The sequence below is a fragment of the Malus sylvestris genome, chromosome 4 (assembly GCF_916048215.2).
Source record: "Malus sylvestris chromosome 4, drMalSylv7.2, whole genome shotgun sequence".
Lineage (NCBI taxonomy): Eukaryota > Viridiplantae > Streptophyta > Magnoliopsida > Rosales > Rosaceae > Malus > Malus sylvestris.
In genome coordinates this window covers 7031746-7050361 of record NC_062263.1, presented here as the reverse complement: position 1 = coordinate 7050361, position 18616 = coordinate 7031746, and the positions used below count along the sequence as shown (strand labels likewise).

At 35.7% G+C, this 18616-nt stretch overlaps 2 protein-coding genes and 1 long non-coding RNA gene across 5 annotated transcripts; all 3 read right to left on the bottom strand.

Moving 5' to 3' along the window:
* Window positions 1–19: 19 nt before the first annotated feature.
* On the bottom strand, window positions 20–4661 carry LOC126618002 (deSI-like protein At4g17486). 2 transcript variants are annotated; one of them, XM_050286077.1, is made up of 4 exons: window positions 4258–4661; window positions 2528–2821; window positions 2212–2292; window positions 20–429 (listed from the first exon to the last, which is right to left on the bottom strand). In XM_050286077.1, exons 1-4 carry the CDS (start codon window positions 4427–4429, stop codon window positions 293–295), a joined length of 684 nt encoding a protein of 227 aa, XP_050142034.1. In that variant the 5' UTR covers window positions 4430–4661; the 3' UTR covers window positions 20–292. The 2 variants fall into 2 exon arrangements, with proteins under 2 accessions (XP_050142034.1, XP_050142035.1); XM_050286078.1 differs by having other exon boundaries at window positions 2534–2821; window positions 4258–4658.
* Window positions 4662–8195: 3534 nt separating this feature from the next.
* Window positions 8196–11792, bottom strand: LOC126618000 (nudix hydrolase 8-like). Of its 2 annotated transcripts, XM_050286074.1 has the most exons (10): window positions 11175–11792; window positions 10742–10793; window positions 10498–10645; window positions 10299–10364; window positions 9916–10053; window positions 9489–9566; window positions 9328–9378; window positions 9159–9193; window positions 8805–8913; window positions 8196–8690 (listed from the first exon to the last, which is right to left on the bottom strand). In XM_050286074.1, the coding sequence occupies exons 1-10, from the start codon at window positions 11323–11325 to the stop codon at window positions 8484–8486; spliced, it is 1035 nt and encodes a 344-aa protein (XP_050142031.1). In that variant the 5' UTR covers window positions 11326–11792; the 3' UTR covers window positions 8196–8483. The 2 variants fall into 2 exon arrangements, with proteins under 2 accessions (XP_050142031.1, XP_050142030.1); XM_050286073.1 differs by having other exon boundaries at window positions 10498–10793; window positions 11175–11791.
* A 4884-nt stretch (window positions 11793–16676) lies between these two features.
* On the bottom strand, window positions 16677–18616 carry LOC126618003 (uncharacterized). The gene is made up of 2 exons (XR_007621619.1): window positions 17910–18616; window positions 16677–17101 (listed from the first exon to the last, which is right to left on the bottom strand). It is a non-coding gene; the product is annotated as an uncharacterized LOC126618003 (long non-coding RNA).

Here is an 18616-nt window from a genome sequence, read left to right as displayed (position 1 = left end):
CGGACACTTTCACTGTGAATTCTTTTTAAATAAACAGTGTATCTAAAAACTAATCACTATTTATCAAACATATGTTACAGTTCGGATATAAGTTGAATCATATACATACATTTCAACGACACACACAGCACTTCTCAAGCATCATCACTATACCAGGAACTATCATCCAAGGTCTTGAATGATCATATAACACGGCTTGGTGATACATTTAGAATCATAGACTACGTACAAGTACAAACGGAGACACAAGGATACCACAAATAATAGTGAGCGGAATCAATTATAGTTCCCTTCATAACCTCGGAGGTTTTTCCTTCACGAAAGCTACATCACCACTCGGTACATTCAGGAGATGATGATTTGGCCCCTCCTCACTTGCTGCTGTTCCAGATGATACAATAGATTCTGATCCGTCGTCACCGTCCTCGTCTGTATACAGTAAAGGGGAAAAAAGTTTATGCAAGCACATCACAACATATGTCAAGTTCCCAAACCCCCCATCTCTAGCATATGCATCATACATCCTCGTCTGTATACACACACGATTCAAATCCCTTTCAATAAACAATTAAAGCTACACGAAGGACAAGAACTAATTCAAATTGTAAACCGAGATTCTAAGAATCGATGGGAAAACCTGCATGGCAGGATCCGGTAAATACCATCAGACATCCACGACAAATATCTTAACCCACTTAAGTTCCCAAATTTAGATCGATTCTCGACCAAAGGCAAGTAAGCCGGGGAGGTTGAGCCCATCAATCAGAGTGATGATTCAACCTATTCTGTTTCTTTCCAGAAGAAAAAAGATAAATGATTCTATTTTATTCCTTCAACTGAACTTTATTCTCACAAACGCAATCAAAAAGCAAGGCAAATCCATGGTCACAAGTCATGGTATGAAAAAGATAACAATAAAAAACACATTCGGTGTTCTAACTAAACGTCATGTTTATGGAACAGAAAAAACACACATTTGTACACCATGAGGTGGTGCACCATTCATGGGTTGAAACCACATTTTGTTTTACTTTGTAGGGAACACAAAAGCGACCTATTGTATCGTATCAACTTTCTCCCTCTTACCCTCTCTTAGATAAAAATCTGTGCGCACAAGCTTCCCTTTTATCTCTCTCTCTTCTCCATGTCCCTAAACTTCTCCATCATATTAACAAGCTGGATTCAATTTAAGGATTGAAACTTACCCTCATTTCATTTGGTAAGCTTAGTACCAGTACCATCCAGAGAAGAAAAACAGAACATCTGTTGAAATTTTTTATTATCTCACTCGTTCTAATGGACATAAGACCACCAAAAAGTTTGAAACAAAAGAGTGAAAAAAACAAGCAGACCCTAAGTCTAAACAAACTAATTATATTCATAAATTCAGTTCTAGGGAATTCCAAATGTCAAGGAATTTAAGCCACAAATCAATCAGAAACTTTAAGCTTTAAGGTGGAGATTACTCTGGTTTAGAGAGAAATTGGTGGGTTGAAATTTTGAAGAGCAACATATGGTAGTGGATTAGTTGAGCGCTTTTGGTATTGGGTTAGAAAAGTAAACATAAAATTGTAAAAGTTGATCAGAAAGAAGCATTATGTCTAACTCTCTTTATTGTTGGTTTTATATATACCCAACAACTCTAAAATTATTTATATGCATTATGTCCAACTCTCTTTAATTCAATGTTTCCTATTTTTACTCTGATCTCCCTTCTTTTATTATATTTTTTAATGTTATATTATTCTCTTTTTCAAGTCTTTATATTTATCCTTATTTCTCTTTTTTCTCCTTATAATATATATATATATATATATATATATGCATTTACTTAAGTAGATGCTTGAATATTGAATAATTTGATTGCTTGATTAAACTAGGTCATGTGAGTTATACTTGCATATAATTTGTGCACTTTTCAAAGACAATGAATATTTGTTTTACAAAGTATTATAATATATACATATATATAATATATAATATAAAGTATAAAAACTAAGTCCTCACGCCTCAAGGCTTTCGCCTAGACGGGGCTATCCATCAAACGCCTCACTCACGCCTTCGCCTTTTAAAACATTAGAAGCTTGAGTACCATAAGACTATAAGAGGAAAGTATAACTCTAATGCAGAAAAGGAAGTCAGAAAAATATGCAAGATTGTGATTCAAAACTCCTTATAGAACAATTCTTTTCCCAGTGGATGGGAACATACCAGAATATGTCGGGTGGTCAGGAAGATGTCTCACTGCTGAAATTTGAATGTTAACTGGAAGAAGACAGTTGCAGAAAGAACCTGAAAATTAAGAGAAACCTTTACTAAGAAAAAGGAAAAGCTCATTAAACATTTGTGGTCCCGCCGAGGGTATAGAATCTATGGGCACACAGAGCCAAGTCAATCATATAATAATCACACAATTGTGCATTTATAATCCGAAACGAGGATATGTCATTCATTTACAAGGTCTAGAAAACCTAATGTAATTCACGTAGCGTGTAGGTCTTGTGAGTATTGAAGTTGAGTATCTTACTCTCACCTACTCGGGCTAGCCGATTTACCCATCCAGGTATAGTTTTTCCAGTTAGCCGCATACAAACTTCATCAGTGAAATGGTTGCAATTCTTGGCAATTAAATGATAGGTATCTCCATGATACTTTCCAGAAAGGTTCTCCATAAATGACCGGAATTCTGAGCGAGACATATCAGTGCTGCCCACCAGGACGGACTTTCTGAAGATGAAGCCAGGACAACTTCTTGGTTCTACCTCAAAAACCCCACTGCTGGGGTACTCATGGGCTCCAAAGCCATACTCCAAGCCATGAACTGTAAACGAAAATAGGTGGAACTTTGTCATGTTTTCCAACTACAATTTTGTATAACTGCCAGTGGGATGCCCTCAAACGCCTCAGTGCAAAATAAAGAAAAACTACAAGCAAAACATCAACAATAATAAGTAAATGATTCTACAAATCCAAGAAGTAATGTACTTTTCTAAGATTTCCATTCCAGCTTTCTGACATTTAGCTACTCGTGGTTCAAGAAACATTATACCTAAATTCAACAGATAATTATTATATGTTCTGCAATGATATAGCTGCAATAACCCTTTATGTGGGTTGATGATTCACACAAATTAAAAGTTCTGTATAATATATCAGTTAGAATATTTTGAGTATTGTTTGGCCACACATGTAATCTAGGCTGCAATGTACTTAGCGTAATAGATCTTTATGTGAATGATTATTTCTGACATCCCTCATTGAGTTGGACTTTTAGTTAGATATGGCATAGTAATATTAACTCTCTCTCTAATAGGGGTGGCGGATTTGGACTGTATTAATATAGGTTGGGTCCCTAATGTCATAACTACATGTTCAATACAGAGCTTGCCCTATTGTATTGCTTGAAGCCTTGAACATGCAGAAATGCAGAGAGGAGGAGACTATCCCAAAGGCTCTATTCATCATGGCTGCCACCAGGTGAGTTTACATACCTCAATCCTGATTGCTCCATTTCATACTACATTGTAATCTATAGGTTGTTACCTATCTGCATATTTATGATTTGACGCTTTTATTCGACAACCACCATTGCAGACTTACTATATTCTAGTAAGGAACATATAAAACTTACAATTCTCTCATTAAATAATCCTACTTTCTTAATCAGCAGATTTGTGGAGTTGTGTAACAAAATGGTACTTTTTTTTCTTACTTCACACTTACGAGAAGAAGAACTGAAATTTCATCTTCCTCAGTTACGGATTCAAATATCAAATATTGTTTCAATAAAGTTCCATTAATACTCTAAAGTACTAATCTTTACCTAAACCTGTGTCTCATTATGCATATGAACGTATAAACGCAGTTTTCATTTGTGACAAAAAAAGATTTCTTAGAGAGGCACATCAATGTTCACAAGCTGTTTTAGGTTTCATTTCATCCCATGATTATCTGAAATCTTCAGTAGAAACGTTATAATTGTTTGAAATCTTGTCAATAATAAATTAAGCAGCATGCTTTCGGACGCAAGCACTCTCTTCTATTTACCATTTCAGTCACTCTTTTCTTACAAAACACCAGCACAGTCTAACAACACAATACACTGTAGAAATTCCTCAAAATTCATAAAATGCATCACAATAAACCCAAATTAACCACAATTAAACAGCAATAACACCTAAAATGAACATAAAACACTCAAAATTCAAACTTCCTTGCATCACTCAAAAACCCGAAAGAGGCACAAAAATCCCAAACCTTCTATGCCGGAGTGGAAGATCCCGAATCCAACCCAGTAAAGGTAGTTGTTCACAGGCGTGAGATCGTAGACATTGAGGTACAAAAGGGCGCGATTTTTTTTCCGATCAGTGAGCTCCTTGTCTGCTCTGGCGGTCGAGCTTGGGCTTGAGCTCAAAGGAAACAACCGCATTGTATATTGAGTCACTCGTAAGCCCTAATCTCCTCAATTGAGTTCGGAAATTAGCACAACCTGATCATCCCGCTCGCCGATCAAAACGAACCTCGGCACAAAGTTATTCCGCCGTTTGGATGCCGAGAAACGGGAGGAAGATTGAGAGAGAAAATATGGAGTTTCAGGAGAAGTATCAAAACTATATTTTAAAACGACTTTTTGGTTATTGGTTGTGTGTAGTTTGTACGTTGTTGTCTTGTGGAATATCATCAAAAATAAAATTTACCATTTTCTTGCCGACATTACGTCCTGCATATAAATTTGGGACTTGGATTGTCTGCCTCCCATTTAGGTGCCCTTTCCGTGTCCTCCTGTTTTGTGTGATCACGGTTAAGCCACGTCAATATTTTATATTATTTTTTTATAAAAATAATAAAAGAAAAAAAAAATAGTAATATAAAATGTTGACGTGGCTTAACCGTGACCACAAAAATAGGAGAACACGAGGAGGGCACAGAAATTGGAGGGCAGACAATCCAAGTCCATAAATTTGGGATTTATAACTTAGATCGATACGACAAATATTTATTGGCTTTTTTTATTAGCACCCCACAGTTGAATACACATCATATTCAAATTTGATATTAAATGACTTATACATTTTATTATGCAATGCCAATTTTGACCTTATTAGGCTTTAAAAAATAATAAAAAATTTCTTAAAAAATTTCTTAAAACAAATCTTGCATTCTACATATACAAAATAATGAAAATAAAAACTCACAATATAAACAAACCATCAATATAATCAAAATAAATATGAATTGAATTTCAATTAAATTAAATATATTCTACATATACAAAATATTCTAAATAAATACTCACAATATAAACAAACCATCAACATAATCAAAATAAGTATGAATTGGATTTCAATTAAATTAAATATCTCATCTTGCATTCTACATATACAAAATAATGAAAATAAAAACTCACAATATAAACAAACCATCAATATAATCAAAATAAATATGAATTGAATTTCAATTAAATTAAATATATTCTACATATACAAAATATTCTAAATAAATACTCACAATATAAACAAACCACTAATATAATCAAAATAAATATGAATTACGTTTCAATTAAATTAAAAATATCATACATAGGGTTTAGAACTTGAATTCAATAACAATGAGCAAATACAAAGAGCAAAGCTGGTGACACCACCACCACCACAGTGACGACGACAGCAGCACAAATGCACCTTAATGGCAGCAGCAAGGGAGGAGATGGAGTTGAGGGTTTGGGGGGATTGAGTTTGGAACTTAGGGTTGGAGGAGGAGAAAACAAAAGAAATTTGGGGGTTTTGGAATGAATGGCTTCGGATCTGTGTGAAATAAGGTTGAAAAGGACACGTTGGGCTTTTTTTTTGTTCAGACCTACCCAGGACACGCTGGGCATTTTTTTTTTGTTCAGACCTGACCCAAAACAACGTCGTTTTGGCTTTCCTGGGCCAAAACGACGTCGTTTTGCCCAGGTTGTTTTAAAAATAAAAAAAACAAGCGCGCGCACCTTCGTCTTCAACCAGCCCCGCCGAGGAGTTCTTTCAGACCTTTTGTCGAACACTTGGTGTGCAGCCAAGGGGTCGCACCAGAAGCTTCAAGGGGTCTCTAAGGTTGTTGGCTTCCAAGGGGTCGTGCGACCCCATTAACCCCACTATGGATCCGCCACTGTATCAATCTATCCACAAAATTCTTACGGGATCATGACTTGTGGTCCTATGTGATTGGTTAAAAATCTACTGAAAATCTATCTAAAAAAATTGTATTTCTGACTAATGACATGTGGTGTAACGAGATTGGTAAAAAATTAAACATAAAAATATTTTTTATTATTTTATTAAAAAACTAATATTTTAATACCAATTGCCTAGGCAATTTAATTAGTGGTAGAAATGCACTCAGACAATTACTGTCCACTAAGATACTAAGGGTGCGTTTGTTGCACCGGACTGTCTCGGACTGGACTAGCTGCTGGGACTAAGTTGGACTGGCTTAGACTAGACTAAGATGGACTAACTTAGTGAAGCGTTTGGTGCAGTGTTGGACTATAAAATCGGATAATAAACAAACTATAATATTATATTATTTAATGCATATATTATAATATATTATAATATTTAATGTATATATTGTAATATTTTATATTATTTGATGCATACATAATAATATTTTATTATTTAATCAACCTTTTAACCTTTTTTTCTCTTGGAAAACTATCACTCTGGAATCATCTCTTCTTTTCTCCTTCTGGCTCCGTCCATTTCTTCTTTTCTCCCTCATTTTCCTGCACAACGCAGGTGTGAAGCTCATCACAAATCCTTCAAAAAAAAGCTCATCATCTTCACCCTCTTGCCGCCATTAAGCATCTCCACCTTCCTCATTTTTTTTCTTCCAAAAATTTTCGGATCTCTCTTCCATCTGATACATGATTTGGCTTCTCTGCCTGCAAAGCCATCTCGGAATTTTCTGGCACGGGGTGGACTTTGAATTTGGTGGTTGGATTTGGTTGTTGTTATTGTTTTGCGTTTTTTTTTTTAATTTTGTGGTTGGATTTTGAGATTTAGGCAGTGGGTGAGGCTTTTGTTTCAGATATGGGGGGTGGGCAAACGGTGTTGCAGAGAAGAACGCTTGCAGACGATGCAACGGGCAAACGAATCAGATTTGGGAACGGGATTAGCAATCCCATACCTATTGGGGATCCTCGCTAAGACGACCTAACGAAAGACTTAGTCGGTGCGAGTCCGACTTAGTCTCATTAACGGTAGTCCTTGTTCGCACCAAACACTGGCTAGCAATCCCAGCTAAGCCAGTCCAATCCAAGGAAATTTAGTGAGGGCAAACAAACGCCCCCTAATTGTTTTAATTCAATAACCTGAACCGTAATTGTCTTTAGTAGATTTAAGTTGCTCTGATGAGTCGATGAGAATTTTTAAGTAACTTTCAATACGAAGCCTTCTAATTCCTTTTTGGCAAATTGCAATCCGTCCAACAAAGCTTGACCTTCAGCAATGAGTTAGGACCTTAGGAACATAGGACCACCAGCGTGACATTGTTTATTTTTTGCCTCTGACTTCTGGATATATTATTTAGACAATAATTTTGACTTAGCAACCCTAAAGTCCTTCAGTTTTCTCTTTCAGCCGGCAGGCAATGTATTCTTTCATTGGGAATGAGAGATTTTTCAATGTTCTCGCCACACGAAGTGGTACACCATGTGTTCCTATATAAATGATGAATTATGTGTGTTAAAAGGTTAATAACTTAATAACTTAAAAATTTTCACCACTTGCATAAAAACACGTGGTGTATTATCCGTGTTTCTGTCACAACTAAAAATTTTCCATTGGGAATGGCTTGTGCAATTGACAGCACAAAGCAAAATTGTCCATAGGTGTGTTAGACGATGTAGATATAGCGATGAACTTGCTTCTTTACATTTGAATTTGAATTTCCCTCTCCCGCGTGGTTTAGAAAAAACACACATTTTTACAGGGTGCTTGTATAAATATTTCAATTAATTGTCCCCAAACACCAGTCACCTAAGTACTACGGTCTAGTAGTTTTTCTTTTCATTTGTAAGTGAGAGTTCTTAGATTCTACTCTTGTCAAAGGTGAAATTGAACCACATAATTGCTAGCCTATTATGAGGCTTAACCCACTCCCTCACTCTCTTAGTGTAGATAATATCGTTTGTTAAAATATAAAAAAAGTCTCCGAACACCAAATGAAGGGTTTTTTCATTTCTTTTTGTCACATACAAACGCTACAAATACATGATCTTAAGAAGAAAACCAATTACAAATATTTTTTAGTAACATTTGGGGATTAGGCATTTTATTTAGTTAGAAGACATATTTTCTATGTACATCAGAAAACTAAAGAAATAAAATGAAGAAGCATTTGTTTGAAACTTTGTTACAATAATGATGCATTTGGCTTCAAACTCCACATATACAGAACACTTTGAGATTTTTGGGCAGTACTGAGATTGAGCAGGCCTTCTTTCAACAGGTTGAACAGTTGGAATCTTGTGTGTCAACAACGTTATAGTACAAGGAAGATAACCTGCCATCAAATTTGGAGACCACTTGATGAGAAGATAAACCGCAGTAACGCTTCCCCAGCCGCGCAATGCATATAGAAATGACCTTCTTGAACATGGAATCTTCTTGTATCAGTGGTTGCTCGACAAATTCATCTAGGGGCATCCACTGCACAAGGAATTGAAGACGCTACAAGTTAGAGAAAATCGTAAAATCCAGCAACGCGAAAAAAAACCTAGTTTGGTCTGCATAAGCTTGTATTCTTTGAGTGCAAATATTTACCTTGGCTGCTTGAATTTCAAGATCATCAACTATAATCTCAGTTGATAGCGGTCGTAACATGCAGATGAAGAACAAATCCGACTTTTCAAAAGTTACATTGTGAGCATGCCTGGAGTTGAATGTTAAACAAAACTATTAGATACTTGCTGTTGTAGAAAATTAGTAATCCGAATTTATATGAAGTGTCCCATAGCACTTGTTTCAACTTCTTTACTTATGAACACTTTACGCTCAGAAATATGCAGCATTCTCTAAACAATGCTGACTGCAATAGAAAAATTAGCGATCCTATATGTTGGATCCTAGTTTTGTTCACCTTTTATCAGAAAATTAGCAATTACACATAGCTATTACCTGAACGCTATAACTTCAACGAACTCGGTATCAATCTGCGATAACAACAAATTGCACCTAGCATTATTTAGAAGAATATTCTAAACTATTCTAAAAGACTAAATTAGTACGATCTAGATGGAATAGGATGTTAGAACAGATATCACCATATCTATTGACAGATTCTTACCCCGGTTTCCTCCTTAACTTCTCTCACAGCTCCTGTGAATATCTCCTCCGACTGATTCCAAAGGAAGAAATAAACAAGTTGACGAAGAACTAAAGTCTCTGCTGAACATAGTGAAAGTTAAAAGAACTGTGGTCAAGGTACTCCAAAATTGGATAACCTACCTCAAGGATGAAGCCGGTAGGTAATTTCCAAAAGCCTTCGCATGTTGGAGAACAATATTTCTCTTGTACGACAAGAACCTGCAAGTCATTATTTTGTTAGTACCGGACTCAATCAGAGGACCTGAGCAAGTTTATAAAGGCAGATGAACTATAGGATTTGTGGGGCGCAAATTAATATTAGACGCGTATTAGATTGGGGTGAAGTGATGGCAATTTAGGTTGTTTGTGACAAGATTATGTATGTAGTTTTCTTGCTTTGCACTCTGATTACCGAAGGCATACGATTAAGGAAAAACTATTTTATGATTTTGAAAAAAAAGTCAAGGAAATTGGCCAGTTTTATAATGAACACCTAAACTGAAAAAGGATATCTGATGCAACAATTGAAGTAGTTTGATCCTTCTACTGTTAACAAAGGATGTTATACCTCATTATTGTCATTGATGACGAATCCTCCAACCCCTACTTGATGTGATGCATTGGCAGGAAGCATGCAAGGTCCCTCCGGGATCCAATATGTCAACATCACATAACCTCGTTCGGCATGGTGGTATTGGAAGCCTTCCTGCAACCAAACGGCTTATCTCAGAGATACAGTCTGCAACACTTAGTAACGATCAAAGTAAAAGGAAGAAATAGCTAGTATTTTTAGCACTCGATGATGCTAAGACATTCTTTTCGTGTTTTACTTGTTCTGTTAACTTTTGTGCAATCCATTCCAGATAGAAAAGGATCAAATCCCATTTCTCATTCACCTTCAGCTCAAGAAAGAACAGATCCATATCTCAAAGTCATGTGTAGAAAAGTTACCTTAACAGCAACCGGAACAAGCTCAGCTTTTTCTACCGGCAGCTTTAGCCAAATTCCCTTCTTTCCCTGCAGTCAAATGCAAATTATTTCACAGGAAATGAACAAGTATGAAAATTTGAATCAATTGTGAAGATCAATGGTCATTTAAAAGAAGGGATCAGGAAATCAAAGGCCTTCGATGACTAAAGTTTGTAAATACCTCCATTTTCCAACGAGAGAGTGAGGAATGTAGGATACAAGCAAAGGCATTTGGGTTTTCTGGTAATCGTTCTGGATCAACTATAACTCCACCATACTCATCATCAAAAGCATCAAGTACCCTTATCTCTGTAGAATACAGATTCGGTCTTGAGCCATTCGTTCCATTAATTATTTGAAACAAACGAGTATCAGCTGCAAGTTTATCTCCACCAACTGAACCAATAGCGTTAACTGACAGATACCTATTGCTTGAACTAGAAGGCTCAGAAGAATAACAAGCTTTGAGACGAAACCCTGGAAAAAAATCGAGAAAACAGAAGAAATTCATCATTCAGTAAAAAAAAAAAAAAAAAAAAAAAAAGCTTTCTACGGATGAACTTAAAATGTAGTTCAAGCACTAAGATAAATTTCCAACTTTCTTTTTGAAAGGAAATTGAATTCCAAGTAGGATACTGATATTCTTGCTCCCATTTTCTCCTTCTGCGCTCTTCCCCTTGTTTCTGTCTCTTGATTATCTTTTCGTTTATTCAATCGAAGGGCTAGAGAAACAGAGAGAGTGCAGGAGAGAGAATGGAGTGCGGAAATCACTTCCGTTCAAGCAATATTGCGGAACGAAATAAAATTTTAGAAGCTTCTAATCCTGTATCCATATTATTATGGTCTGAAAACACTTACCCCTGCAAGAACACAAGTGTGGAAAGAATTTAACAGCAGCTGGTATGTGCCGGGAACTCGAAAACGGGTTCAAATACAATCTTCTTCCCATCTGAACCGTCTCAGATACAGATACAGACATAGACTTCGATTCAAACAAACTCATCTCCATTAGGGATATCCAAAATCCTAACGACCTTAAACTGACCACAGCTGTACCATCCAATAAAACCAAATGATCTTAAATATAACACCACCTTCAACCTGGACTAATCAACAGTAATTAATCATAAAAAAATATATATTCTCATAAGATTCGACGCTGGCTCGGAGTGAACTAGAATTTGTTTGCTTGCACAGCAGAGTACAGATTGCGAGAACAGGCAATGAGAGACAATTAAGCAAGCAGATTAGCACTAAACATGATCATTTAACGTAGTCGTTTTACAATATGTGAGAATGATCAGCTCAAAAGAATATCAAATATTTTATGTCAGATTTTCAATGGAGAAAACGAGGGAAGCAACTAAAATTTAAAATAAGTAATTAGAAAATTCATGAAACGCGTTGAGGACTTGGAGATTGCCAAAGGAGAGAGACAAACAGATGAAGACTGAAAGTGGAACAAATCAAGGTGAGGACAGCCAATAAATTAAAGCCATGTTTATTGCATGAATCTTATCTGAAAAAATCAAGGTTACAGTGCCTACGTGGACGTGTTTCCTAATTTTTGTGGTGTGAAATGCATGGTGCGTTCCTAGTTTGACACACACCATATCAAGTAATAATTATAAAAAGAAATGTGAATCGTATAATTGATATATTTTATATAATATCTGTATGGTGAGAAAGCGAAATAGTCAGGTAGGCACCTCTGTCGGGTCACCGGCCACCCACGCCCATGGTTTGAGACAAGTGTATGGTTCAAGCACATTCCATATACTTGAGGGACCGAACTACGAAAAATCAGAATGCTCATGCCTTTGTTTCCTTTTCTTGATGACAAGCGATAATGTTCTTACGCATTAGCTATCATAATATATTTTGACATTTGTTTGCATAATTGATCAGTGTTTATATGTCTTATATAGTATTAATATGTCTTATTATGTCGTCATTACTAAAAAGATCAGTTCTACAAAGCAAATGTCAAAATATGTGTACTATAGCCAAGGACGGAGCTAGAAATATTTTTGACTGGGGGCGTCCTAAAACAACAAGTAAAATAATGGGTGTTAAATTGTTGAGGGTCAGGTACAATGAAAAATCTCTAAATTAAAAAGTTAAATTTTAAATTGTAATGCCACAAACGAATGGATGAAGTAAATTCATATAAAATACTTTGCAGAATAAAATTTTTATATCAAGTTATGATACTTCATCGGTTGAATCCAATCTATTTATGAAACCCCTAGTTCAATTGGGTTTGATTTAGGTTAGAAAACGTGGAATATTAGGAACCAAAATCAAAAATTTAATTGTTGTTTTAATTGTCATGACAATTTTTTTCATCGCCCAAAAATCTGAGTGGGGGCGGATGCCCCCTCTGGGCCCTAGGTAGCTCCGCCCTTGACTATAGCTAAATCCCTTACTTTAATTCACATTGATGGACTGTCTTGATGGTTAGAGTTGTCTTTAACTTATCGTGTTTCGAGTTCAAATTCTTCCTTTAGTGTAAATTAAAGTAGCAATACCACTTGTATCAAAATAAAAATCTACACTATAAAGAGGGAGAAAATTTGGACATGGCAATATGTCGATTTAGGAGGAAGATCTTATCCCAAGTGGTGTTGAAATTTTTTTCTTTTCTACTCAATTTTATTCCACTTTGATATCATATATTTACAGGGTTTATTAATTTTTTTTTTGAACAATCGATATTATCTACACTAAGGGAGGGATGGTTTTAGCCTCACAATGTGCTAGCAATAATGTGGTTCAAATTCGCCTTTGGCGAGAATCGAACATAAGACCTCTCACTTACCAGTGAAGATGAATACTAATAGACCGTAGTACTAAGGGTTGATTATTAAGTGTGTTAAATTATGCATGTTGTCCAATATTTTAGTGGATAGGGTGTTGAGCTTTTACCTATGTGTTCCGAGTTCGAAACTCCCCATTCTCTAAATTTAATGTAATAGTTTCGCATTCTCTCCCTCTCCTGAATAATAATAATAATAATAATAATAATAATTTTTGTTAAAAATGTATAACATGATAATTTCAAGGTTCCAATTTAGCACATGAGGAAACCCAAATTTATAACCACTACTCAATGTCAGACTAGAAAACTTAACCTTTAAGTTCTACATATGCGCACCCTAGCTAAAATGTGAGTAACTAAAATTAAAGTTGAAGAAGATTGGGTAAAAATGATGTTTTCACTACATGTCATATCTTCACAGAGAGGCTACAGAGTATTTTTTTTTATTTTTTTGGACAAATTTAATGGTTCATTTGGTAACGTTTTACAGAACGATTTTTGAAAAATTGTTTTGTAAGACAAAAAGGAAAATAGGATTTTGCATTTTTGTGATTTGAGAATGCGTTTGGTAGTTTAGTTCGATAATGATTTTAGAGAATGAAAACATTGATAACGCGTCTAGTACTAAATGTTTGCTATGAAACAAACTTTATTAAGATATAGAGAATCCCCGGGAGCACCCGGATCCCATACAGTAATTCAAATGCTTGGTGAGCCTCACTAGGAAGCAACCCATCCCAACTACAAATGTTGTCAACATTGTGACCAATGGATTTAATAGCCATTGCGAGGAAGTTGGATTCTATATAAACATGTTGCCACTGAATAGAATCAAAGGAGGTCTCCAGCCATTTGATGTCCTCAAAGATAGTTCTGAGCCTCCAAAGGATCTTGCAACGATCGAGAATCCCAATAATAACTAATTTGGAGTCACCTTCAACCACCACATCCTTGATATTTCTCTGTTTTGCAAAAAGAAGAACATCCCTAAGAGCAAGAGCGTCAACAACAGTAATAGTATTTGATCCGAGATTGTGAGTTCTAGCAACAATTGGCCTTCCAATATAGTACCGAATGACAAATCCTCCAGCAGCTGAACCTCTAGCCACCGAGCCATCAAAGTTGATCTTCAAAGTGCCTTCTATTGGAGCTTTCCACTTAATAGTCCACTTCAAAGTGCCTGTCATGTAATTGGCTTTAAATAAATCTTGTCCAACAACAGCAGCAATCATAGGTACTTTAGCTGGACGAGCTCTTAATCCTATGAAAACTAAATTGTTCCTTTCATTCAAATCTGCCAGCATATTACTAAAGTTTTGCTTAAGGCTGAAAGGCTTTCAGTTTCACTAGTATTTAATTGGTTCAACCAACTATTCAAAACAGAACTTGCAAGGTCAGGAATTTGACCCCAAACATCCTTAGCAAATTTACAACTAAAAAAAAGTGTTATTTGACAATTAACAAATGTCCTATATATATAAATTTATGTTTGGTAGTAATTGTGGGGGTGGTGTTAAGGATGGTGTGGTTGAGACGAGAGTGGTGGTGGTAGTAAAGATGGTTGGAGTAGTGGTGAGAATAAAGGTGTTAGTAATAGTGAGACATAGGTGGTCGCAATAGCAGGGCAAAGGGCAATGGTTGAGGGAGTGGAGGGAGTGGTGGTGGTGGCAGCGGTGACAGCTGCAATGTTGTAAGGGGATGGTTATGTTGACAATACTTATTAGGGATGACTGTGAAAATGGTGGTTGAGAGTTGGGGATGATTCTAGTGGAGATGGTGAGGTTGTGTTGACAATACTTATTAGGGATGACTGTGAAAATATTTTATAAAGCATTAGAGAGTTGTAATTATTTAAATTTTCATCTCATTCTATAAAAATTTACCAAATCACCAAAGATAGATAATAAATTTACTTTACATCTGCCTAGTCCTCTTAAGTCTCATTCTGCCACCTGACCAGCACCTAACATTTTTTATAACCATGAGAAAGTGTGTTTTCTTCAGTTTCATAAATAATGTATAATTTTGCAATAGTTCCAGTAATAGTGTGCGCGTTATTTTTGGTTCACCAGAATTAGTATGAGTTATTTGTTTTAATTTCATAAATGATGTTTATTTTGTTACATTTCATAAATAGTATGAGTTATTTTGGATCAATTTCAGAAATAGTGTGGGTAAAATGTTGTAGTTCTAGAAATAGTATGGGTATTTTGGCTCACTTTCCAAAAATAGTGTGGTTATTATGCTGTAGTTTTAGAAATAGTGTGGGTTCATATGCTGTAGTTCCAGGGAAAGTGTGGGTTTTTATGTTGTAGTTTCAGAAATAATGTAGGTTATTTTGGTTCACTTTTAGAAATAGTGTAGAAGATTATACTATAGTTTCAGAATAGTGTGGATTATTATGTTGTAGTTCCAACAATAGTGTATATTATTTTGGTTTACTTTCAGAAATAGTGTGAGTTATTACATTGTAGTTCTAGAAATAATGTGAGTTATTTTGGTTCACTTTCATAAATAGTGTGGGTTATTATATTGTAGATTCATAAATAGTGTTGGCTATTATGTTGTAGTTCATAAATAGTGTAAGTTATTTTGGTTCATTTTCAGAAATAGTATGGGTGATTATACTATAGTTTCATAAATAGTGTGAATTATGTGGTAGTTCCAGCAATAGTATAGGTTATTTTGGTTTACTTTCAGAAACAGTGTGGGTTATTACATTGTTGTTCCATAAATAATGTGGGTTATTTTGGTTCACTTTCATAAATAGTGTGGGTTATTATGTTGTAGATCCATAAATAGTGTGGGTTACTATGTTGTAGTTTCAGAAATAGTGTAGGTTATTTTGGTTAACTTTCAGAAATAGTATGGGTGATTATACTATAGTTTCAAAAATAATGTGGATTATTATGTTGTAGTTCTAGCAATAGTATTGGTTATTTTGGTTTACTTTCATAAATAGTATGGGTTATTACATTGTAATTCCAGAAATAATGTGGGTTATTTTGGTTCGCTTTCATAAATAGTAGGTTATTTTGTTGTAGTTCAAAAAATAGTGTTTTACTTTAGAAATAGTGTTGATTATGTGGGTTATTTTGTTGTAGTTCAAGAAATAGTGGCTCACTTTAGAAATAATGTGAGTTATTTTGAGAAAGCCGACTGTGAGGAACAACAGTTAAACTGCCAATGCATTATTAAACAAGGAAACAAACACTTACATTATTAACGCATAATGACCAATCGATGAGTTTTTCAATTTACAACTTGTAAAATTCACTTGCCTCTAACACGCATGAGTCCAAGTTATTGTTCTCTTGTAAGTTGTTCCTAGCAAAAAATTGATCAAATATCATTACTCATGTAATGCACCAATTTCAGGTTTGTTTAAGAACCAGCAAATAAGGTAAAGGTTGACCCTCGTTTTCAAGGTTATAGCATCAACTCATTTGCAGTCTTGACTAAGTTGCCTCATTTCAATTTGAGAATACAAATACTTTGGGTCATCACTGCCTATCTCAACTCGATCTTGAGATCCGTAATGAACTACAAGTAAACACTTCATTGTATAAATGGTTGTTCAGTTAAGCAAACAAGCAAGCGATGTGTAACAAACATTTGACCGAGTAAGCTCGAAATCATTCGATCGTATTAGATCATCTTATAAGAATGCCAAATACTGCATCTCACATAGCAAGAGGAAAACAGGCGAGCCCAAAGCCATATCTACAAGAAATCTTCAATGTTCAAGCATATTCTTGCATTTCCCTCGCCAAAACACAAGAGGAAAGCAGGCGAGCCCAAAGCCATATCTACAAGAAATCTTCAATGTTCAAGCATATTCCTGCATTCCCCTGGCCAAAACGCAAGAGCCCATCTATCGTAACATGTCGACTTTAGGTTCTGCTAGCAATGCTCGACAGCCTTCGTGTTATAATGCAAGAAGAGATGCATCTTCCACTTTCACCTATGAAAAGTGAGGAAAATTTCATACAAATGACAATCATTAACTATCGAGGAGAAACTTATATGAACTAGAGTCAAGCACGTGAGAAAACTTGTGACTTATTAGGATTTCCTGCAAACTTTTTACATGAGTTTGTTGACCCGTTTCAAGTTGGTCTTCTAAGATTTATCCTACAGTTTTGAGCATTTTTCAGTTTGGTTGTACATAAAACCCAACTGGACAAACTATGCAGATTTCATGAAACAACAGATTACAAAAATATCACAACAGAAATTTTCAAAAAAATTATCAAAGTAACCATTCTAAACTACCATTACTACATCACTTTATAAAAACTTACACAAGCATGCTAGTGAATGTTGTGAACTGGAGAGCATTCCGGAAAGAATGTGAATTTTATAGGTAGAGTACATGTATACATCAACTCTCATCAATTGGAAATCCATTTCAAACCCATATAGGTAGAGTACATTTTTACATCATGCTGCAATATTTGGTCAATCGGAATTTGGAAATACATTTCAAACCCAAAGAGAAATTAGTCACAATAGTCCTCAATAAATCACAGATTACAAAATGAAATTACATCAAATGAACAATCACAAACAGAAGACCAAAACAATCACAAACAAAAGACCAAATCCTAATTATGTAATTCCACCAAACATCGAAACCCTAATATACACAATTTTATACACATCAAACCCTAAAATAGAAGACCAAATGCTAATTCCCAAATTCCACAAAACACTAAAACCCTAAACACAAATCAAACATCACATAAATTAGAGAATCCATAATTTTATACCTGCTTATACGTCCGTCGTCTCGATGATGAACTCGGTGGACAAGATGTTCGTAAGCTTGGGGCTGTAGTCGTTGCGTCCACCGGTGGTCTTCTTCACCATATGATAGTAATTGCTACTAGTCAGAAGATGTCCGAAGTTCAACTATGGGATGTAGACCTTCTCCTCCTGGTGAATCTCAACAGGAACTCCAACGACGTTGTTGTAGACGCTGATGCAGTTTTGCTCGACGTCAATAGACGGATACAATGAGGAGATGAGTGAGAGTAGTACCTGATGATGATTGAGAGCGGGTGAGACGACGAAGGTGGTGATGGTTGGGGCGACAGAGCATGGAAAAGGAGGATTCAGACGCGATTCTTCTTCCTCTCCCTTCGCTTCTCTTTCTCTCATATTCAGACGAAAATGAGTGGCACAGGCTCAAATGAAATAGCAAGACACCAAAGATTGGAAGATAGAATTGAGGTCAGTGGAGCCAAGCTTTTCGTCGGTCGGGGTCGGGGCAGGTCTGAGGTAGCAGTGGTGGCGGAGATCGTTGTCGTTGTGTCATGGAGAGAGAGGGAGACATAGTATTGCAGAGAGATCCGGAAGAGATATTAGACGGACAAGAGACTTGCCGTTAGGGGCAAAATCGAAAATTAATTGTTTGGGTTATCTTAATTGGACTGGTTTAGTGTTGACTTTTGTTCTAACCATTAAATAAAGTTGT